The 23,044-nt window shown below is 55.3% G+C and overlaps 5 protein-coding genes and 3 non-coding genes across 8 annotated transcripts; 6 read left to right on the top strand and 2 right to left on the bottom strand.

Annotated features, from left to right (window-relative positions):
• Window positions 1-1,144: 1,144 nt before the first annotated feature.
• DCS_02725 (uncharacterized protein) lies at window positions 1,145-3,277 on the top strand (the record flags this gene model as incomplete). Its single annotated transcript, XM_040800051.1, has 1 exon — window positions 1,145-3,277. The coding sequence occupies one exon, from the start codon at window positions 1,145-1,147 to the stop codon at window positions 3,275-3,277; it is 2,133 nt and encodes a 710-aa protein (XP_040660934.1).
• Window positions 3,278-9,515: 6,238 nt separating this feature from the next.
• DCS_02724 (uncharacterized protein) lies at window positions 9,516-11,356 on the bottom strand (the record flags this gene model as incomplete). The annotated part of the gene is made up of 3 exons (XM_040800050.1): window positions 9,516-10,476; window positions 10,532-10,793; window positions 10,951-11,356. 3 exons carry the CDS (start codon window positions 11,354-11,356, stop codon window positions 9,516-9,518), a joined length of 1,629 nt encoding a protein of 542 aa, XP_040660933.1.
• Window positions 11,357-12,394: 1,038 nt separating this feature from the next.
• Window positions 12,395-12,468, top strand: DCS_t23. Its single transcript has one exon. It is a non-coding gene; the product is annotated as a tRNA-Val (tRNA).
• A 2,134-nt stretch (window positions 12,469-14,602) lies between these two features.
• DCS_02723 (formate dehydrogenase) lies at window positions 14,603-16,156 on the top strand (the record flags this gene model as incomplete). Its single annotated transcript, XM_040800049.1, has 5 exons — window positions 14,603-14,605; window positions 14,677-14,754; window positions 14,973-15,127; window positions 15,216-15,760; window positions 15,816-16,156. The coding sequence occupies 5 exons, from the start codon at window positions 14,603-14,605 to the stop codon at window positions 16,154-16,156; spliced, it is 1,122 nt and encodes a 373-aa protein (XP_040660932.1).
• Window positions 16,157-17,005: 849 nt separating this feature from the next.
• Window positions 17,006-17,121, top strand: DCS_r19. Its single transcript, XR_005881878.1, has one exon. It is a non-coding gene; the product is annotated as a 5S ribosomal RNA (ribosomal RNA).
• Window positions 17,122-18,298: 1,177 nt separating this feature from the next.
• DCS_02722 (uncharacterized protein) lies at window positions 18,299-20,199 on the bottom strand (the record flags this gene model as incomplete). Its single annotated transcript, XM_040800048.1, has 2 exons — window positions 18,299-19,114; window positions 19,186-20,199. The coding sequence occupies 2 exons, from the start codon at window positions 20,197-20,199 to the stop codon at window positions 18,299-18,301; spliced, it is 1,830 nt and encodes a 609-aa protein (XP_040660931.1).
• Window positions 20,200-20,785: 586 nt separating this feature from the next.
• On the top strand, window positions 20,786-21,245 carry DCS_02721 (uncharacterized protein; the record flags this gene model as incomplete). Its single annotated transcript, XM_040800047.1, has 2 exons — window positions 20,786-21,058; window positions 21,111-21,245. The coding sequence occupies 2 exons, from the start codon at window positions 20,786-20,788 to the stop codon at window positions 21,243-21,245; spliced, it is 408 nt and encodes a 135-aa protein (XP_040660930.1).
• Window positions 21,246-22,445: 1,200 nt separating this feature from the next.
• On the top strand, window positions 22,446-22,547 carry DCS_t24. The gene has a single exon. It is a non-coding gene; the product is annotated as a tRNA-Leu (tRNA).
• Window positions 22,548-23,044: the final 497 nt, after the last annotated feature.

Genomic DNA, 23,044 nt, shown 5'->3' with positions numbered 1-23,044 from the left:
GCGGTGCCATGTAGAGCACTAGCATTGTGCGCCAGCCCGGGCTTCAATAGATTTACGTGCCATCTCTTCATGGCACCTGATGATGAGCGAGTACAGACCCCCGTGCGATTTATGGAACGATGATGACGGCGACGGCGACGGCGTGGCTTGGAACCTGCAAGCACGGAGCGGAGTACAATGCGTATTTTCCTAGCGAGAAGGCGAGGATCATGGAACAGTGTAGGCGTGCCGAGAAGCTTTCCTCCTCTCCAACTACAACATATTATCTTGAAGTGTGTACGGATTACGGAGGACGTTGTAAGTACTAGATTGTACAGTACTGTACGGAGTATTACAAGTGCAGTATTACTCCGTACATACAGGGGGTGGCAAAAATGTCGATTCAATTTGTATGAGTAGTGCTACCAAAACTGAATCGTCACTTTTGTCAAGTGACTGTACTTACTAGGTAATTAGTATACAAGTTCTGTAGTTGGATAAACTCCTACCACTAACGCAGGGCCTAGCGTGACGATGTCTTGGTTAGTACTTTGACGTCCTGGACCTTGTGCGTAGTGGTGGGACACAGTGGGCTTACTTACAGGCGAAGCTGGACCCCCGAAATAGGCTTGATCGTGGCCAGTAGTATGGAGAACAGGGTGCTAAATATTAACTTGTACAAGTACCCCGTAACGCTATCCGTAAAAATAAATCCCAAGTACTCCGTACAGAGTACGTTTGCAGCAACCCACCAGTGCAATACATCCTTCCGCTCCACCCAACACCTTCGCTCCAGCGATAACGAACAGCACGACGATAGTCACAGACTTCGTAATTGCATCCAGCAACTTGGCAATCGCGCAAAGCTCTACGCAATCAACCCGCAACCTGGCCCGCCACATCCCCTCCCGTGCTTTCCACACTCTCGCTGCTGGCTGCGGCGTAGAGGGAGGCACGCTTGGTTCCTCTGCGGCGTCGTCCCCGACGCATACGAAGCTCCTTTCGACAGCTCGACACGAAACAATAGGCAGCGAATCCAAAGACCAAGACATGACGGTTCGGCCGAATCAGTAGTTTCGAAACCTCCGCGCTTGGCTTTGCTTCCCCGGGCGCCCTGGTTTGGCAGGGGGGCCGCACCGTCGCGTCATGCTCATCGCTGCCTGGCATGGACGATCCATGGGGAGACCCGTGGGCCACGGATGATGACAGAAATGCCGACGCCGCGGCGGCGTCATCGTCGGCATTGGCGACGGTGAGCCTCGACATGTCTGCCGAGCCGCGGCGGGCGCACTTTGCCGCCGAGGGTCTCGGCAAGAACAGCAGCAGCCCGCGGAGGACGGCGTCGGTACCGTGGAGCGCACACAGCGAGAGCGAAGATGCTTGGGGTGGCTGGGCGGCGCTGGATAGCCCCGGGTGGGGAACGCCGTCCAATCTCAGGCCGCTGGGAAGAGACGCCCCTATGACGCCGGATCCATGGCGTGCATTGGAGAGGCTGAAAGTGGTCGAGGTGGTCGCTGCGGAGCGGGGGGGAGAGAAACGAGACGACGAATCGGTCATCCGGTCAGCCCTGGACGAGGATGAGATGCCGCGCGATGGCACGGATGCGGATGCGGGGGGCGCGATGACGCCGGCGTTTGACGAGAATACGCCAGACATCTGGGCCGCAGCCGACAGGCCAGACGAAACAGAAGGGACGGCGACTCCAGCGGCGGACGAGATGGAGCCTTCAGAGGACGCCACGGCGAAGGCTACGGCAGCCGTCGGAAGCGTCGAGAGCGAAGGGCGAGAGAAGCCGAGACAAGCGCCAAAGGTCCAAAAGCTGGTGGAAATGTTTGATGGATTGTCCAAGCAAGATGCCTCGCCGAGAGACTTGCTTGCGGCGGAAAAAAAGGCAACCCGTCGAGCGAGGGCATATCGAGATGCGCTCGGCGAAGAGCCCAGCAGCACCATCACCGAGGCCCAGCAGGACGACTTGAGGCATGCCATTCTGGAGAGCTTGACGGCGGCTCCGGGTGGGGACGAGCATGGAACCGACGCGTCGAACGCCGCCGAGACGGCCGCGGTGGCGGACGACGAGACGTGCCATCGGCCGGTCTTCGAGGCGGCAGTGGACGCCGCCAAGCTGGACGAGCTCTTCCCATCAACGGCCGGCGGATCGGTGGAGCCGGAAGCGGTGCCGGATGTCATCATCGACGACTCGTTCAAGGCCATCTCCGAGCGCAAGGCCTGGTACCGCATCTCTCGGTTCGGCTCGATTCGGAAACACGACGCCGGCGACGACGACGATCACTACGTGCGAGTCGGCTGGGGAGGCTCGTCGGTCCGCGAGCAGACGCTCAACATTGTTCGCCGCTGGCTAGAGGAGGACTCGAACGGTGCCCGCACCGTGCTCGGCCGAAGGCTCAACTCCAGGAGCGCGAGCATCTTCAACTGGGATTCGGACGCTCCGCCGGTGGAAATCGGCGAGCTGCTGAAAAAGGACAAGACTCCGGACGGGCCTGCACCCCAACCGTCGGGGGCGGGGGGGAGGAGCGACATTGAATGCCGCCCGAAAAAGGTGACATTTTCCTGGAGCGAGAGCATGCCCACGACGGCAGCCTTGTCGGACTGCATGTCGTCTGCCACGCCCGAACAGGAGCCTGTCTCGCCGACTACCCACAAGCTCGCCGCCGATGCCAAGGCTGCGGTCGAGAAGCCGTTGCCGTTGCCGTTGCCGCTGCCAGGTCCACCCAGGGCTGCTGCACCTCAAGCAGCGACATTGATGATTTTCGATGCCCCAACCACGCACGTCATCCACGGAAGTGCCGATGCGGGTGAAGACGACGATGACTGGGGAGAGATGGTCTCGTCGCCCACGGCACCGGCGACCTCGATGGTCAGCATGACGGGTGCTCCTGTGAGTGGCAAGCCATCTCCGGATGGCGCTGCGGATGTCACCGAGCCAGGTCCGGATCAGCCTCGTCCCGTCGCCGCACACGATTCGCCTCCACGGCGGGCAACGTCTCATGAAGGTGACGGCAAGACGCCGAGCATCGGTTCAGATCACAGGCAAGACGGCAGCATGGATGGGTTCGAAAGGGACAGCACAAAGCCCTTGCCACCGCCGCCACCTGCGTCGCAGGCACCGACCCAAGATCGGCCGTTGGCGAATCCGACGGCGAGCGCCGCAACAGCAACGGCCACGGCAGTCGGCCGGGCGCCAAGGCCAGCCGAGGCTCCCGTACCATCGGCAGGCGACGAGGAGATTGTGGCAAGCACCTTGCGCGACCTCCCCGATCTATCCTACATGCTGCGATGACGGATCCGTTCCCGGCTCAGGCATGAGACGCGGTGGGGGGGAGAGGTTCAACGTGCGACCGTGTTCTGCTGGGCGAAATCGAGCGTTTCCCCATTACGTCGCCGAGGTTGGCAGTCGGCTTTTGTCCATGGCGGGCAAATCATTTGCCTTTGTTCCACGTTCTTCCGATTGGATGTCTCTCGCGTCGGACGTGGACCCTAAACTGCCATCACATTCTGCTCATCGAGTTGTTCACGGACAGTCCATCGACGGCTCCGGCAAGCGGGTGACGGAGCGGCACGGGCCGGCCATCCATCCGAGATCACCAAAGCGTCCCATCGGGCGGCAGGATGCCGACAGGGTCACTGTGCCGAGGCGGCTCATCATCACCAAGCGCGGTTACGATGACGATGGCTCGTGCGAAGGAGAGCCGAGGACGAGACGGCGCAGTCACGGCACGAGTCGAGGCACGAAATATTGCACGTTTACACCCACATGTAAACTCGGTGGGTGTGCAAAGTGGGTGAACCGACGATGCTTGGCTGGAGGTTGCAAGTACGGCGACTTTCTTGACTGTGTTGACAGAATGAAGGAATGGAATATTCATGCTGCATCGCCATGTTTGATGGCTTTGGTAGTTGTAAGCAGCTGCGTGTTAGGTACCTACTCACTTGTGCCTCTGTGCATGCGAACTGTCATGCCCAAGTACTGTACTATTACTTGTACATTCAGTGCCTAGTTGTTCGAGTTGGGTAATACGGAACACAGGTAATAATAATATGATGCAACAGAGAAAAGGACGACGAATCGAGGATCTTCTTGATGATGCTGTTGCCTACCACTAATAGGTGTCCTCTGTGCCTGCTTAAATAGGCGCGGATGTGGATACCGTTACGTAACCAACTACCCGGACTTTAACCCCGTTACAGGCCCGTTGGCGCGTCGGCGCGACATAATACTTGCAAGTAAGCGAGTGCATGGCTTCAGCCGATGTCGAGGGCGCATCAAGGACACCCTCCTCCTACTCCGTACGGAGTGATTAATCATTACTGCAAACATTAAAGTACATGTACAGTAGTCGTAAGCGTGCTTGCATGTGGGTGCACTGCACACAAGTACTGTAAGTACGCAGTACATGTTCATGCGAATGCTCAACGGCACACTCAACTGTACGGATACACCGTCCAAGTACGTTGTGTTTACAGCTACAAGTACTGTACTTACTGTAGCCGTAAGAGGTACTTGGGCGCAAGTACTCAGGCTGTACAGTGCATGCACGGAATACCGCTTAATGTGTACAAGTACTTGTGCTCTATTACTCAAGCGCGAGTGCATCAGCCGGCACTTGCTTGTACTAAACATGCACGTTACTTACGGTGCTGTAAGTACGTACACCTAAGTACCAAGGTGGTGCGTGGGACCGCGAGGCCCAGATAAGTACTTGTACACCGCTTGTATTACTTTACTTGGAGCCGACGTTTTGTGCAAGTGTACTTGGTCTTTGCACGGTACGGAGTAATAATGCACCATGCAAGTATGATTTATACTTGTACTCTACGGAGTACTTGTACGGTACTTACATACAACCATGTGTGCTGCAGCTCAACGTCTGTGTATTCATTACCTAACTATAGTTTGTGCTGTTATTACATCGCGAGAAAACAGGGGACCTGGTCCACCAACGTCGGATATTCAGCAAGCAACCCCCTCACTGGCAAATTAAACGATACGAGAGCTCGATCCTGCCCGCTTGCAGGTGCAGTAAATACTTGATCACTTGCACATGTACTTAGGCTCACACCGTATTGTACATGTACTGTACGGAGTACTTGTACAAGTAGGCAATAAATAGTGGTGCTTCCTTGCATGTGCCTGTGCAGCTGGAAGTACGGAGCACACTGACGGCGGACATTTATTATACTGTACTTGCTGTATGGGAGTCGGTGTACTTGAAAGTACAGTATACCTAGCCTTCAAGCTTATACTTGGCCCGCAAGAGCCATGTACAACAACTACTTACATGTAAGTACTAGGTATACAGTACAAGTACAGTAAGTAGTTGTATTAGAGGCACCTACTTATGTAGTAGGTGTACGTACAGTACGCCCACTGTGAGCACGCCTATTGTGCACATACAACTACATGCACAAGTAACGCGATCCGCGGGCCAAACTATCATCATCAACATTACCGCCCTCGATCCCGCCCATGGCACACTCATACTCCGTACAAGATCCGGACATTGTACAGGTACGGATTTCATGTGCATGTGCTTAGTTGTGCACAAGAGCTGCCGCACGTTCAATTGGATCCTGCGCACCCGCCAACCATGGCCGTGTGCAAGTACCGACATGTAAGTACTGCAAGTACCTGTACATGGGAATGGGCCTTGATCCTGCACGTCGCTCCCTGAGCACAAGTACTTGCTCTGCCCCTATTATGAGCTCGATCCTGCACGTTGGTGTCCTCGCCCCTATACCTCCCAAGTACTTATACTTACGGGGGCATGAGTGCTTGATCCTGCACGCTACGGAGTGCAGCACCATCATCTGCGCATAGGAGCTCCATCCTGCACAGTGCCTGTCAACCATACGACAGCTCCATCCTGCGCACTTCCTATTTCGGCCAACTGGACGATAGACGGATTGCGTTATTCGGCATTCTTTTTTCAAAGTACGTAAGTGCAAGTAATAATGGTTCATGTGTCGTACCAATAGAGCTGCAAACAATGGCAAGGACAATAATAGCAATGCGTCCGCTCATGACTTCTTTCTCCGTGTCCAGGCAGGACTGGGTGCGAGTATAAATAGGCTCGATTTCCCATTCGTCCCGGACCGTCCGCTCGTCGTTCCCTCTCTACAGTACACGGCAACCTTTAATCTGTCTTTCATCTCCTTTCCTTGCGAAGAAATAATCGAAATCTCTTGGGCCGAGTACGCATCAACATAGCAGCCATGAAGCTATCGATATCATTCTGCATTCTACCGCTAGCCCTTGCCGTCTCGGCCAGCCCAACACCACCAAAGAAGTGTCAATGGCTACCGAATGCATACTCCGTTACCGAATGGCTGCATAGGCCGCAACAATCATCCGTGACGTGGTGCAGGTAGACGAATAACTGGGCGCAGCCCTCTCCTTTCTCTCAACCCTTGCTCCTGCTCGTCATACGTCATGGGCAACGGTAGACACCTACACGTACAACGGCCGAGTGCCATAATAAGTCCAGCAATGCACTCGGCACAACAACCGGTCACTTGGACGAAAATAAAACAAAACAAAATCCAAACATCAGTCTGCAGCTGGCGGATCATATAATGTCGAAGGGTGGTCCGAGTGGAAGCGAGCTATGGTCGTCGGGTCACCAGCATATCATTTGGGCCCGAACTTCCCATTGCATGCACTTGCTCCGAGCGCATAACCCAATACAATCACTACCTAATTATCCTAATTATAGTAATATTTATTGTTTGCCCGAAATGCTGTACAGTATATACTAGTACGGCAATACTTACATGTTGTTACAGGCAGAGCCTAGTCTTGAAGTATTTATTACCTAAATTATTGCACGCTCAGGCACAAAACGTTGTACTGTACATACCATCCATGTACCCTGGACTTGGCATGCAAATGTCCTTTCAGTACGGAGTACGGAGTAGTAATAATAATTACTCCGTACGCTGTATTTCGTACCCTGTACAGTGCCACGGAACGTAATACAAGCACCGTACAGTACAGTACTGTGCATGTGCCAATGCCTTCTCCTAGGAATCTTCCCTCCCTACCAACCCATAGCTGCTGAGACGAGCACTGTACAGACTTGACAGTAATACATGCATGGCACCTCTAGAAACTGCCGTTTAAAGGAGGCCTCTGGGAACTGCCGTTCCTAATGGTCGTATGTAGGGGCTGTAGTAGGCTGCCTACTAGAGTGTTTCTTCCTAGGTATCCTCTCTGGTTTAATTTTCTGGATCCTTTGACGATTTCTGGATATAATTGCACCAAAGTTACGTAAATTGGCTTCTGTTTGGCCAAGTTGTGTATATTTAATTGAAGATAATCGTAATGTCGTGATTGTATTAGGAAGGGAGGACGCGAAGCGCGATGCGCGCGTTTTTTTGACAGACTTTTGACCCCGCACTGTTAGTAACTAGTTGTATTAGAGGTACGTATGGTAGGGTGGCAAAAATATCGATTCAATTTGTACGAGTAGCACCACCAAAGCTGAATCGTCACTTTTGTCGAGTCACTGCAGTAAGTACAAGCAAATAAGTGCACAGTACAGTACTTGCGAGCACGCCTATTTGTGCATGTACAAGTACAGTACATGCACAAGTACATGCACAAGTACATGCACAAGTAACCCGATCTGCGGGCCAAACCAAGCATCATCATCAACATAACCGCCCTCGATCCCGCCCGTAGGATATTCATACATGAGCCGGACATTGTACGGTTACGGTACTCATGTAGTAGTCGTGACGTTCAATTGGATCCTGATCGGGCCATCCATAACCGTGTACAAGTACCGGCAAGTGCTGCAAGTACTTGAACGGACCTTGATCTTGCACGTCGCTCCATGAGCACAAGTAATCAATATTACTTACTCTGCCCCTATAGTGAGCTCGGTCCTGCACGTTGCGATACCCAGTGTTCTCGCCCCTATACTTCCCAAGTAAGTACGGGGGGCATGAGTGCTTGATGCTGCACGCTACGGAGCGCAGTCGATACCATCATCTGCGCATACGAGTTGCATCATGCACAGTACCCATCAACTATACGACAGCTCCATTCTGCGCACGTCCTCTTTCGGCCAGCTGATTGCGTTATACGGGATTCTTTTTTCCCGAGTACGTAAGTACTCAAGTGCGAGGAATGGTTCATGTGCTCTACCAATAGGACTGCAAACAATAGAAAGGACAATGATAGCAATACGTCCGCTCATGACTTCCTTCATTCTCCATATCCTGTACAGTATATCCAGGCAGTACTGGGTGCGAGTATAAAGGGGCTCGTTTCCCATTCGTCCCGGACCGTCCGCTCGTCGTTCCCTCTATACACGGCAACCTTTAACCTGTCTTTCATCTCCTTTCCTTACGGGAAAAAAAAAGAATAAAGTCTCTCGGGGCGGGTACGCATTGATATAGCAACCACGAAGATGTCGATATCATTCTGGATTCTACCGCTAGCCCTTGCCGTTTCGGCCAGCCCAATACCACCAAAGAAGTGTCTGTCGCTGACGGATATACTCGCCATTGCCGACTCTTTTCACGGGCGGCAACAATCATCCATACCGTGGTGCAAGCATCCGTAGACGATCATCTAGGGGCAGCCCCCTCCTTTCTCTCAACCTTTGCTCCTGCTCGTCATGCGACATAGATGACGGTATACACCTACACGCACAACGGCCGAGCGACATTATATATTCAGCAATGCACTCGGCGGTTACTTGGACGAAAATTGAAATGAAATAAATCCAACCATCAATCTGCAGCTGCCGCATTATACAGCGTCGAAGGGTGGCTCCGAGTGGGCTCCGAGTGGAAGCGAGCCATGGTCGGTCGCCATCATGTCATTTGGGCCCGAATTTCCCATTACTTGCATGTTACAATTGCGTTACACTTGCTCCGGACGGAGCACAGCGCGCCCAGTACCATTATCCTAATGATAGCAATCTTCATTGTTTTCTCGAAATACGGAGTACAGTACAAGTACAAGTATCCGTACGGTAATGCATGTTATTACAGCACAGGCAGAACCTAGTCTTGAAGCATCCGTTACCCGAATTTTTGCACGCTCAAGCACAAATACAGTCCATGCACAGAGTACTCCGTACTTGACATGCAAATGTCCTTTCAATAATGACACTCCGTACAGTACTCTGTATTTCATACCCTGTAATCATTACAGTACTGGGTACGTAATACACGTGCCGAACGAGTACTTGTAATAATACCGAGTCCCTGCATGTGTCAATGCCTTCCCCTAGGAGGCTTCCCTCCCTACCGGCCCAGGCAAGTATAGCTACCGACACGAGCACTGTACTGTGCTTGCTCCGTACGCGCGGCATGGAATATGCACAAGTATTACTTTCTAACAAGGCGACAAATCGGTGCGCCGTTCCTTCTCAAAGGCCATTCCAGCCTCCGCGACGGCGGGGAGGAAACCCGCAGCACCATTATTCCGAGGTGACGTATCCCACATCGGATCGTCACGTCTGGCCTCTGCATGTGACGGAAATATTCTCCAACCGAACGTGGCACTATTCGGCATGCCAGTCGTGCTCCGCCGATCGATCCAGTTCGTCTCCCTGTTCAAAGGCCGCATCCTCGGTGCTCTTCCTTGGTGGCTGCACGAAGAAGAGCGCGGCGAGGGCGACGCTGCAGAGCGATGCAACGTAAAGCCAAGGCAGGCCCGTGTACAAGCCTTTTCTGCGCAGTCCTTGGTCGAAGAACCAGGCGAGAGCGGGCCCCCCGACGAAGCCCCCCAGCACCTCGACGATGCCGATCAAGGCGTACAGCCTCGACGTGTGCCGGCCGTCGACGTGATGCGAGACGGTGGCGCGGGCGAGGGGGCTGTCGGCGGCGCCAAAGGTGCCGATGAAGAGGCCGAACAGGAAAATGCCAACGTGCCGGCTGAAGGCTTCGATGAGGGCGCCGACGATGATGATGAGGGTCGAGACCTGGGTCAGGAAGAGGTCCTTGCCGAAGACGGTGAATCGGAAGCGCGGCGACATGAGCACCCGCGACAGCTTGGGCAGGGCGACGAGGACGACGAGGTTCAGGATGCCCAGAGGGGATAGCAGGAGACTCGTCTCGGCCAGCGTCCAGCCAAAGTGCTTGCTCACGTACTGCACCAAGGTCGAGGTGTAGGCGGTAAAGCGTGCGCTCTGGAAGAGGAAGGTGACGAGGATCAGCGGGATGTTGACGTTCCTCATCATGCCGAGGGAGCGGACGAGGTCCCCGAGACCATCGGCAACGGCGCTCCTCCAATCGTCGAGAGGCCGGTCTAGCTTCGACCGGGTCGGCAACGTCTCGGGGATGAAGAAGAAGATGCAGAGCATAAAGGGCGTCACGGCCATGACGACGTAGATGGGCACCCACGGCCCGTGCCTTTCCATGAGAAGGCCGGCGAGCAGCGGGCCGACGAGGCCGCCGGCCGTCGCGCCAAAGGTGAGGTAGAGGAAGCTCGCGGCCCTGCGAGGCGGGAAAACGGGGGGAGGCCTGTCAGGACGGGGCAGCGCCGCGGGCGGTGGGGGGGAGGGGAGTGGATGCTCACTTTTGCTCGTCCGCGCTCACGTCGGCGGCCATGGCGTAGAGGGTGGCGAGCAAGACAGGAACGCCGCCGCCGAGCAGCAAGAAGAGGGAGGCGGTCATGAGCAGGTACGGGTTCTCACGGACCTGCGTCCGCCACAGGCTGAACATCAAGGGCGAGAAGGCGAAGGAGGTGGCGAGGCCGAGATAGGCCAGGACGGCCGTCGGCTTTCGACCGAGCCGGTCGGCGAGCAAGCCGTAGGGGTAGGCGACAAGGAGAGCTGCCGCTCGTTTGCGTCGTCAGTCATCGTCCGTCCGCAAATCGTCGGCGGGGAGGGGGGGGGGGGTCGCAGGGGTGCCGTGGGGCGATGGCAACGTCAACGGCAACGGCCACGCAACCCAACCCAACCCAACCAACCCAACGCACCCCCGAGGTCGTCGTACTCATCATCGAGTTGAAGAGGCCCAGCCAGCCGAGCAGGTAGGCGAGGCGCGACTGGACCTCGTCGCCCTTGCATCGCCTCTCGTCCATCAACTCCGGGCTGGAGTCGTCGTAGTAGGCGTGGCAGACGGCATCCTCGATGAGGCGGTAGAGGGGGATGAGCATCAGCATGCCGCTCGCCGTGATGCAAAACTTGACCGTCGCGGCGAGGAGGACGATGGTGCTGCCGGACCGGGCCTGCCAGGGCTTGGCCTCGACGACCCTCCAGGGCGACGTTGGGCCTCGAAGCCGACCCCAAGACGCGGCCTCCTCGGCCCAGACATTGTCTCGACGGCCGCTCTCGTCGAGCAGCGGCGCATCTTCGTCTTCGACTTCATCGATTTCCTCGTCGAGTTCGACGGCAGACATTGCGGCGCTGGGGTGGCGATGCTGGCGCGCAGGAAGCTGCGAGGAGGACGGTTGCCCTGCTGCCCCGTTAGTCATCGAGACTGGATGGGGATGCCCCACCAACCAGAGCGAGACGATTACAGTACAGTAATATTATTACTTGCTCGTGCAGCTCCATGTAAAGTCTACATGTAATACAAGTACGGATATCAGTGCGGAGCAAATACTCCGTGCATCTCTCGGCAGTTATGCGGCACCGCAGCGATCGGGTTTGTATTCGTTATCATCATGGCAATTCATCGTCAGCTGCGACAGGCCCATTCGTAGTCGGTGCCTGGAGGTGCCGAGACTCTTGGGAGGATGGCCGACATCACTCGCATCACATCATGACTACGGAGTACGTACATGTTCAATTCGAGGCAACAGCCGCTAACATGACGTCTGCGGACGGAGCATAAGTAGAGGGCTTGCCATCGCAACGAGGGCCGATTCAATTGCAGAAAGCGTCTCACACCTTGGGCATCCGTTCGTTTGTTCTACCGTTCACGTTTACCTTTCCCGTCTAGTTACATGTATGGAGTATTACTGTACTTGCAGTACTTGTCCAGAGTATAATGCACCATCACACCCTCGGCATTTCGTCGGCATTTCGTCGGCATCTCTATTAAGCAGAGGAGAGGGGATTCAGCCAGGTCGGATTGCATCATCATCGGCGATCAAGTCCGCAACAGAGCTCGTAAGAGGGCAAGTACAGCTGAAAAAAACATGGCCCGCTACTTTGTATAAGAGCATAGGTGTGTAATGAGCTAGAAAGAAATCAGCAAGCCTACAAGTACAAGTACGTCAGTAGTCGGTGCGTGAAGTGTGCGACGTGGGACGAACGACAGACAACTACTTAAGTACTTACTTAATTAAGTACAGTAAGTAGCATGTACTTTATTAAACTCGGAATGTCGGCACATTGGCCGTTCGCCCCGCTCCCCGCCGTTCCATCGTGACCCGCTCATGAAAAAAGGCTCATAGGGCACCTGAGTCCGTCGTTTCTTCAACGAATTCGCTGGTTTCGTGGTCTAGTTGGTCATGATTTCTCGCTAACACCGAGAAGGTCCCCGGTTCGAGCCCGGGCGAAACCACGTGCCATTCTTTTTTTCCTCTCTGCACACCGTGATTCGCAGGAGACTCTACGAAATTGATGGAGGGGTTGGCGTTATTACAAGCACCATACCATAACAAGCAGCGAACCAATTCGGCCACGTTCGACCGAACTGAGCGAGACACCGAAGGGGGAGCCTACCCATTTTTGCACGGCGTTTGGCGAGCCATGAGCCATGATGAACCAAGGCTGTGTGTCTACGACTGGCAACGGTTCATGGCGACGGGCGCCTTCATGTCAATGCAGCACTGTCCGCCTTCAGTGCCGCCCACCCACGAGAAATGCGTGCAAGAGTAATCCGCGCAGGTGCTTTACTGTACTTTCAGTATGTAGGACGGCGGAGTCAATACTCTTTCCCCACAAGGAGCCATACTGTACAGTACTTAGTGTCAGGACACAACTTGTGGGTAGCAAGTGCTGTACATGGACTTTCTTGTACGGTACTATCCGCGTCCGGTGATGCCCACCAAGAAATGCATGCAAGTATTACTGTACTTACATGTAGGTCAACGGAGACAACAATACTCCTGCCCCATAGCAACGGTGACCTAGTGTCCGACGATTTCTTGTGGGTATTACTGTACCTGGTAGTTACGTTCAAGAGGTAATGGTTGCACTCCCGTACTCCGTACAGTGAGGAGGTTTGGTGCTAGCCGCTGGGGCGCTGCGGACTGAGGAGCCGTAGAGGAGCCTCTTCCTTCCCTCATGTCAAGTATGGGGACGGCCTACACACATGACCATATATGTGGTATGTTGCCTACTGTGCTCCTTGACGTCAGCGTACACATACTTGTAAGTAATAATTAGCTGGGCTGGGTATTCTCTGTGCCGGGCCGGCGCACTCGGAGTGGTTCCGGGCGCTACATGCTCAACATATAGTGTGCTGCGCACTTGTAGTTGGAAGTACTGCAAATGGGCTCCGTGCTTCGTACAGTAGTACTCTTACTACATGCAGCACTACATTGGAGCAAATGTAGCACATCGCACAAGGGCAGCTGCACGAATGCTTGGTCGTGGACGGCATTTCCTTCGCGAACAAAATGGCCAGAGGTCCTCAATGCAAGTACTTCTCCGCCATCGGCAGTCCCCCCGCTCGCTCAGTGCATGTCGCCATCAGGCAACAATGCACTGTTAAAGGGGGCAACAGCGCCGTTGGGGGGCCTGTCTGCCTGCCAAGTTCTACTATTATCCCATCTCCCCCCGCTCGGCCACACCACCTTCCGCTCCCGATGACGTTGCTCCTCGTCGGTTCTCCTGCTCACCCGTTCACCAATTCACCACCCACCAGAGGCCACGCACCACTCACCATCCAGCACCACACACCATCCATCCGGCATCATTCACCACAACCACCGACCATCTTGAAACCGACCAACCAGCAACCACCGGCGACACGGCCAGCGACGCACGCCGAATCCCGAGATACCTCCACGGCCAGCCTTCGACGATCGACGCAAACTCATCCCGGCCGTCACCTGTCTTCCTCGTGGCGTCGAGAAGCAGCCAGTGGCAAACCTCGACGGCCCTGACTACCGGGACGTGGTCAGCACCACTGCAGGCGCCGCCGTCGAGCCCGAGCCCGTGTGAGGTCACTATGATGGAAACTTCCGCCCTTCCCCTCTTCCCCCCCCCCCCCCCCCGTCCAATGCCGAACTCTCTGCGAGCGAACACGTACACGCTGCTCGCAGTGCGTCCGTGTCACGAGCTCGCTCACCGTGGACGAATCGTTGGCGATGCACGAGAGAGGGGTCGACGCCCCGATGGCCTTTGTCGTCGGAATGTCGCGTCGCCAGACGAGTGCGAGAGAAGCTGAGGCATATATAGCAGCCACGGGCGCCGTTGATCTGACGATGCGTTGCGAGACGCTTCCACTTGCCTCCCCCTCGCCCGTGCATTCGTCCCCCTTCCTCTCCCGTCGTCGTGACACCTAGTCTCCCACCCCCTCTGCAGATACACGCACAGGCAAACATCCAACCTCCCTACGCACCATTTACGCTGCCCCTCCGCCGAAGCTCCCCCGCATCCACTTCGATACGTCGCCTAGGCCATAATTCCCACCCTCTGTCCTGTTCCGCCCCGTCCCGTTCCATCCCTTTCCGTGCCGTTCCGCGAAAATGGTAATATCTTTCTGCCCCATCTCTCCCTACCTGCCTCATACCCACGACGCTGACAACCGTGGCGTACCAAGGTCAAGGTTCTGTGCGTCCTTTACGATGGCGGCGAGCACGCCATGAAAGCCTGTTTCGGCGACAAGGACACCAAGAAGGTATTAATCGTCTCCTCCAACCCCCTCTCACCAGCATTGCCCCGCCGCCCCCTCTACTCTTTCCCGCTTGCCGATAATCGACGCTCTGGCTGCACCCTGCCGGCGTGGGAGGAGAATTGCATGCGAAATACGGGGAGCGCAAGGGACTACCTGGGCTGCATCGTTCCCAGAGGGTCATGACACACGCTGACACGCGTCGTCCTTTCATCCAAATATAGCCCGAGCCCCTCCTTGGCACTATCCAGGGCGAACTTGGTCTACGGGCCTGGCTCGAGAGCCAGGGCCACACCCTTGTCACCACCTCGGACAAGGAGGGAGCAAACTCCAAGTTTGACCAGGAGCTCGTCGACGCCGAAGTCATCATCACTACCCCGTACGTCACCCCATCGCCATCCTCTCCCCTGTGCCCCATCCGAGCGAGGCACGGAAAGCCAGACGAGACTCTGACTCCCGCCCGCCAGCTTCCACCCCGGCTATCTCAACGCCGAGCGTCTCGCCAAGGCCAAGAAGCTCAAGCTCGCCATCACCGCCGGCATCGGCTCCGACCATGTCGACCTCAACGCCGCGAACAAGACCAACGGCGGCGTCACCGTCGCCGAGGTCACCGGGAGCAACGTCGTCTCCGTCGCCGAGCATGTCGTCATGACCATCCTTGTCCTCCTCCGCAACTTTGTTCCCGCTCACGAGCAGATCGAGCGCGGCGACTGGCAGGTCGCCTCCGTCGCCAACAACGAGTATGATCTCGCCAAGAAGGTCGTCGGTACCGTTGGTGCCGGCCGTATTGGAGAGCGTGTCCTGAGGCGCCTCGCACCCTTCGAGTGTGCCGAGCTCCGTTACTTTGATTACCAGCCCATGCCCGACGATGCGGTTAAAGCTACGAAATGCGTCCGTTATGAGAACCTCGAGGAGATGTTGAAAGGTTGCGATATTGTCACCATCAACTGTCCGTTGCACGAGAAGACGAAAGGGTTGTTCAACAAGGAACTGATCTCCAAGATGAAACCGGGTACGTCCGCCCACACGAGCCTGCCATCTTTCACGGGGCTGACATTGAGGTCTAGGATCCTACCTCATCAACACCGCCCGCGGAGGCATTGTTGTCAAGGAAGATGTCGCCGAAATGCTCAAGTCTGGCCACCTCGCCGGCTACGGCGGCGACGTCTGGTTCCCACAACCTGCTCCGAGGGATCATCCTCTGCGAACGGCCAAGAACATCTATGGCGGCGGCAACGCCATGGTTCCTCACATGTCCGGCACCTCGATCGATGCGCAAGAACGCTACGCCAACGGCACCAGGCTTATTCTCGAGAGCTATCTCTCTGGCAAGCACGACTATCGGCCCGAAGACCTGATCGTTCACAATGGCGACTACGCCACCAAGGCATATGGACAGCGAAAGTGAGCTGAAAGCGGGGCCCCAAGCACAGGAAGTAAACGTGGTGTGGTTGGCCACGAATCCCATCACGTTGCTCTGGTTCTGCCCTGCCGTCGATGTTCTTGTCCATTTTTGTAGCTTCAATCCAGTCGCAGTGATTTTCGTCCATGGTGCAATCAATGTGTTCTATGGCCGAAACTCCTACCCGTGATCGTCGTTGAACGCGCTTCGCTTCGCCCCCTCACGCGAGGTGGTTCCAGACGTCGTCTTGGCCTGGTGAAACGTGCGGCACCACGGCAGGTTCATCAGACTGATTCCGCGAATTTGCTCGCGACACTTGCTCTCCGCACGGTTGCGACCGCGGTGCTGGGCCGGATTGTCTACGACGAAGGTCTCCTTCGCTGGGAAAAAAAGGGCGGCCGCGACTACGAATATTGCTGTTTGGTTAATGGAAACATCAGCTAGAACACAGAGGTAAGGGACGAAACACAATGCCATTAGAGAGGGTCCGGCGCATAAGTAGAGGTCCAACTCCGTGACCGGGCCGAGAAATCGGAAAATTCGCGGGGGAAATCACTGGAGCCGGGCAAAAACCTCAACTCCGATACGGAAGCTTATAAGTGGGGAGGATGAAAGAAGCAGGGAGGCTGAAGAGTGGACCATATGACCAAATCTCGGACTGTGTTCATTTATGTACTGAGAAGTCCCGTCTGCGCTAAAATTACTAGTAGACATATCAAGCAACTTTTCAGCAAATGTTAGTAGGAAGCTGAGTCGGGGGCGAACAATGTGTATGTCGGCTTTTGTATGATTTTCCGCTTAGCTTACTACTTGGCGATGCATACATATACTATATTATTGGAGGAGTTGGTACATACGACCATAGGTAGTGGAAAATACTGGATCCCGTCTGCTCTCCACACGTCAAGCCACTAACCGGCAGATTAGTAGTTGAGTCGGTGACGATCAGCGAACACCGGCTGTTGTATGTTTTTTTTTGCCATCTTCTTACTACTATGTATGTATGTAAGATCTAAGTCGCAAGTGGTATTGTTAAACGCCATCCAGAACGAAGGTTCGCCTTGTGCATCCTGTCTGTTGTGATCAAGTTGCCCATTCTGCAACATGCCGTCTATTTCTATGCCCGTCCACACATGTCAGTGCCGTTGATATGTCTGGTAGCGTCATCTCTTGCCTGACTCCGGAATAGGGACCAACGCACAAGGGCGCGTCGGGGGTAGAACCCAAGCTACTGGTCTTGCGGCCTTCAAGCGTATGGAAATGTTGCGCAAGTTCGGCTGTGTTGGATCCAAGCCATAGGTACATCTCTTCTTGAATATTTGTCTTGCTCTCCCGGTTGCTGTGTTCCAAGCCGGCGGATACATTCTGCATGGCTGTATCTCTTCTGTTTTCAGGTTGTGTCATGCTCATGATGTCATCTTTCGTCAAGGATGAGTGACCATAACCAAGGGCCAAGAATTGCCTCTACTTGAGCTGAATCCACTTCCAGGCCGAATGTGTGTATCTACGGTTGGCTTCATGGCCACCTTATCTCCTGCTCACGTATCTGATTGTTGTTCTTGCTGCCGTGTGGTCGCGATGCGTTGATCCCGAGAATGATGGCTCTGTACGTGCGGCTTCGGTCAGCGCTATATCACCATCACCAAGTACCCCATCATTCATACCTGCACAGGCGCTGATCCCCCCGCCGACGTTGCCGCCCAGCAGCTGCGTTTGTCCAACGCAGCACTGTTTCATCATGCGCCCACGTTGGCAGCCATCTGCAGGTTGCCGACGGCCCCTTGTTCCACATCCAACACAGCCTCGGTCCACCGTTCTCCGTTGCACACATGGCTGGCCAGGCCGTCGCCCGGCGCGTGGTTCATGAGACAAGGAAGGCTGTTCTGGTGCAATGGCGCATTTCAAATTCCGTTGTCCAGATCCGTCTGCGCAAAAACTGCGGGCACAGGGTTGCATGAACAAGAAGGATACCTGGAATTCATGAGCTGGCCTGTCTCCATGACATGCTCGTCGGTCTCCCATGGATATACAAGAAAATGATAGACGTCGTGATCCCATCACGCCCACGCTGTCACGGCCGAGCATGCCCAACGCTTGCCCATCCAGAATGCCCACACGCGGCGCCCGAGGAACGTGCGGGGGGCTCGGTCATCTCCAGAACTTCCACCACTTCTTCTCGCCCGGATCCACTGCCTTCCTCGAAGCCTGATCCCGGCCCCTCGTTCTCCAAAAGTAGACGGGAATTCCGGCGGCGACGAATGCCACGACGATCAAGGTCTGCAACGGCTGGGCAAACACGGCCCGGCTGAGAAGGAACAGGCTCACGCAGCAGAAAATGATGGGTGTCGTGATCCACGTCTTGTACGGCCGCTCCAGGTATGGCTCCTTGACCCGCAGGATGATGAGGCCGAGGACTGTGACAAAGTAGAAGGTGTAGCCGGCGACGCCGTAAAAGGTGACGAGGGTCGAGAACTCGCCGGCGATGCAGTAGCCCATGGTGAGGACGCCGTTGAGGGTGAGGGCGTACACGGGTGTGTAGAACATGCCCATGTCGTCGTCGCCGAAGCATCTGTGCAGCTTCTTGGAAAACCAACTGCGCGTACGCACGGTCGAGTGACCTTCGTCGTCGCCTCCAACGCCGATGCGGCCGAACAAGCTCGGTATGTAGGCCTCCTTGCCCGCGACGTAGACCAGCCGGCCCGCCGTGAAGGTGGAGGAGTTGAGGGCGCCGAAGCAGCTGGCGCTGACCAGCAAGGCGATCACCAAGGCTCCGACGGTCCCGAACACCTTGGAGCCGAACATGACGGCGACGGTGTTGGAGCTGTTCATCACCTCGATGTCGAGGACGAAAAAGTAGGCCATGTTGGCCAGCACATACGACACGATGACGAGCGGCATGGCCGTGTGTATCACCCGCGGCAGGTCTCGGCTGGCGTTGCGAAACTCGCCGACGACGTAGTTGGTCTGCGCACCCAGGTTAGCCCGCCTGCGCGTTGCTCGCCTCCACGACGCGACGCCGCCGTCACCGCACTCACATTGTCCCAGCCGTCAAACGCCCACAAGCCGCCGTAGAGGGCGACGGCCCAGTTGGACAAGTCGGACGACGTATTCTCGAACCAGTTTTTCTTCTTCCACTCCGTCTGGCCGTTGCTCTCGACCGTATATCCCGTGATCGCGACGACGATGCCCGTGATGGTAACGCCGAGCAAGGCCACAAACTTCAAAACCATGAGTAAATCGTTGACCCGCGTGCCCACCCGCGTCGACACGCAGTTCAGAAACGTCACGACGGCGATGCCGAGCATGGCGACAGACTTGCTGACCCACGGGTTGATCGTCTCGGCCTCGGCGCCGATGAGGGCCCGGACAAAGTACTCGCCCATGATGATGGAGATGATGGCCGAGCTCCCCGGCTTCAGCACCAGGACGGCCGTCCAGGTGAAGAGGAATCCGGCAATCTCGCCGAACGTCTTTGCCAGGTAGACCTGCGCACCGCCGTTGAGTGGTATGGCGCCCCCGAGCTCGGCGTAGGACGCGGCGCCCGTCCAGGCGAGGACGCCGGAGACGACCCAGACCACCAACGAAGCCCCGGCGGATCCAACCTTGGAGCTCACCTGGCTGGGCGAAGAGAATATGCCCGAGCCGATGATCAAGCCGACGATGAGCGACAGCCCATTCAGGTACGTCAACGTCTTGCGCTTCTCCAACGATTCGCCTCCCAGCCCGCCGGCCGGTCGCGTGGCCGTCGTCGCTTCCCCGATCGGCGCATAGCCACCCGCTCCCGTCGTCGAGCTCAAGGGAAACATGCTTCCGGCAAAGTCAAAGGCCGAGGAGACCGAGTAGGACCGGTCCTGCATCTGCCCCGTCGCGGGATTCCCATCGTCGAGGGGGTCTTCCTCCTCCACCAGCGATAGCCTGCGCGAGGATGAGATGCTCTGTCGCGACGACACATCCGACTCGGCGCCGTCGTTGAACATGCTCGAGCTCGCCAGGGACGCAAGCTCGAGAGAGTCACGCGACGTCGGCTGCATGCCGCCTAGGGGGGGCATTGCGAAGGCTACGCAGCTTGTCGAGGTGAGAGCGAGGTGGAAGTGGCGAAATTACGTTGTCGCAGGTGAGTGATTCCGCATCTAGTGACGACAGCCCATAGCGAAGAACACGTATCTTGGCCTTGCGGGTAGAAGTAAAGTAGTCGAGGGGGAACGACGACGGTGTCAAGCTCGCGTGACGTCGGAGGGGTATCGTATCGGTCGGTAGGGGTGCGCGTTGGAAAAATGCAGCGCTCGGTGCTGATGAACCCTCTGCCCGAGCCACGGTCAAGTGAATTACACAAAACAACTTGGCACGACGACCATGGAGCGGAAAACAATAAAGCTGGCTGGTGTTTGGAGTCGATGAGGGGGATGGTGTCGAGATCCAAGCCAGGTTAGCTCCGGTTCGAGCTTCTGGGTCGAGGGACACCCCCCCCCCCCCTTTCTCCCCATTGGCTAGACATAGACAGTACGCATCCGAAACAAGCACTGTCCAGCTTAGGTAATCAGGCCAGGCCAACCGCGCTGGCGTCGCCCTGGCTAGGTGAGTGATTGCCCGCTTCAAGCAAGTTCCCATGTGCGCTGAGTTGACGAGCCTCGTGCGATGCCTTCAGACGACTACACCGCCGTCGGCGGCGGTGGCGCGCTGAGGATGAAGGGCGCCAAGGTGCAGAAGAAGAAGAAGAAGAAGGACAAGAGCGCCCTCGGCAAGGGTCTCCTCGACTCCGCAGAAAAAGCCATGGTTAAGCAAGGCGATGGCAAGAGCGACAAGAGGCCAACAAGCGAGGACAGAGAGGCAGACGAGGATGATTGCGCTGCGCCCGTTCCTCAAAAAACGGAATCCGAACGTCGGTACGAAGAGGTGAAGAGGAAGCGCGTGAGTCTGCGTGGCCGACGACAGTTGGTCCGAACTGCTGACCTGTCCGCAGCTCCTCGACATGACCAAAAGCTCCGGCTCGCGGCCCGAACTTCTCAAGACGCATAAAGAACGGGTCGAACAGCTGAATACGTATCTTTCGAAATTGAGCGAGCACCACGACATGCCCAAGATCGGGCCTGGCTAGCGAGGCAACGGCATGCGAAGCAAGGGCAAGGCCGATATGAATATTGAGAATGCGGGACGGAGTTGCAGGCGCCTGAATATACCCTCAGTTTCATACCATATATTTTTCTCTTCTCTTCCACGGACTACCAGGTACCCCTCGGTGCAAACGATTGATGAACCATGGACTCCATGGTAGTCAATCCTGTGTTACGAATATCCCCCCCCCCCCTCCCGGAGGCTCTGTCCAAAAGCACTCGCGCAAGGCCAGGTACAATACCTGAGGAATGGCCAGGTTCGGACAGTCGAGGAGAACAGATGGACTAGACATTGGTCTGGTCAGCGTACTTGGTATCGCCTTCGCTGTTGGTACAAAGATGATCCGATTTTCACAGGCATCGTAACGCCATCTTTACCGACAGCCTGGTGGCCGTTTCGAAGGCGGAAAAACTGCCGTATGAAGTCGCCTATACAACTATATTTCTGCAAACCCACGATCAAAGTTTGTGCAGTATTCACATCAGCATCTGTACTTTAATGAGTCCTTGTCAAGGTGGATCTGGTATGTTTGGTGCTGGTGCTATAATTCGTCACTGGAAAACATGGAAAATACTGCATGCTTAAGTACATGTAGTTGTAAGTACAGGAGGTGTACGGAGTACGTGTCTGCGTCAGTGAAGAACGCTTGGCATGCCAATAATCATGCAAGCCAGTTTGATTGCGGATGAACGCATCAACAAGTTTGCATTCAGATCATGATTGTTTGGGGGCTTCGGAACTCGGTCGATCGGAATAGTGCATTTCTGTTGAATCGTAGAATGATCAAGCTTGGATTTAACAATTTTGCCTTGGCCACCGCAAGGTAAAATGACATGCTTCCCCTTGCAGTTTCATTCCTTCACAGTACAAGTATGTATGCGATCCTGATTCAATTGATGCTGTACGGAGTATGTACAAGTATGTTCTGACCTTTCCAACCACCGAACGACAAGCGCACCTTTTGAAATCACGACAAATGAATCACTGGCTACCTTGTGTGCAAAAACTATTCACATTTTTTTTTGAGCTCGGGCAGAATTCGCTCGCCCTTACGAGTTCGGAGGATTTCCAGTCAGAGGAGCACCTACCCGGGATAGCCCTACCCTGCCCTACTCCACAGGGTGAATAGGAACATAGTGGTAAATTACGGCGTTTCTGTCATCCAACAGGCGAGTTCGCCTGCGGTGAGATGGCCGAGTTGGTTATGGCGTCAGGTTAAGGTCACATCCTTAGCACCAGTTTCCTGATGGAGCAATCCTCCTGGGTTCGAGTCCCAGTCTCATCAATCTTCTTTTTTTGCCATTTCATCTCTTCTCCCTGTCACCTGTTCCCTCCTTTTTGCATGATACTGTCTCCACCAGGTGGAGGTGGGGTGGGCCCTCCATATGTTGGCAAGGAACGTACGTAAGTAATACAAGTGCAAGTACTTACCAAATAGTACGGAGTAAGTTAGTACTAACGAAGCGGAGTACTCCGTAGTGGATGCTGCGAACTATTGTTGACTATTAATACTCCGCAATAGTAAGTGACAACTACTGTAAGTACATATTGTGTACTATGCTGCAATAGAGTTTTGCTGTATTTACGCCTACTTATTCCGTACAGAGTACTGATACTCAACATGTACATGTACGTACACACTGTTACATCTACCTACTTAAGTAAGTATGCGAATGCGCAAGTGTACATACAACGTACATGACTTGCGTACAGTACAGTAGGGATCCCATCGGAGTCTTGAATCTTGCCCTTTCATCTCCTACCCTTGAAACCAAAAATGGA

The sequence above is a fragment of the Drechmeria coniospora genome, chromosome 01, assembly GCF_001625195.1.
Source record: "Drechmeria coniospora strain ARSEF 6962 chromosome 01, whole genome shotgun sequence".
Lineage (NCBI taxonomy): Eukaryota > Fungi > Ascomycota > Sordariomycetes > Hypocreales > Ophiocordycipitaceae > Drechmeria > Drechmeria coniospora.
Note: the sequence above shows the minus strand (reverse complement) of the source record. Positions and strands in the feature narration are given on the sequence as shown.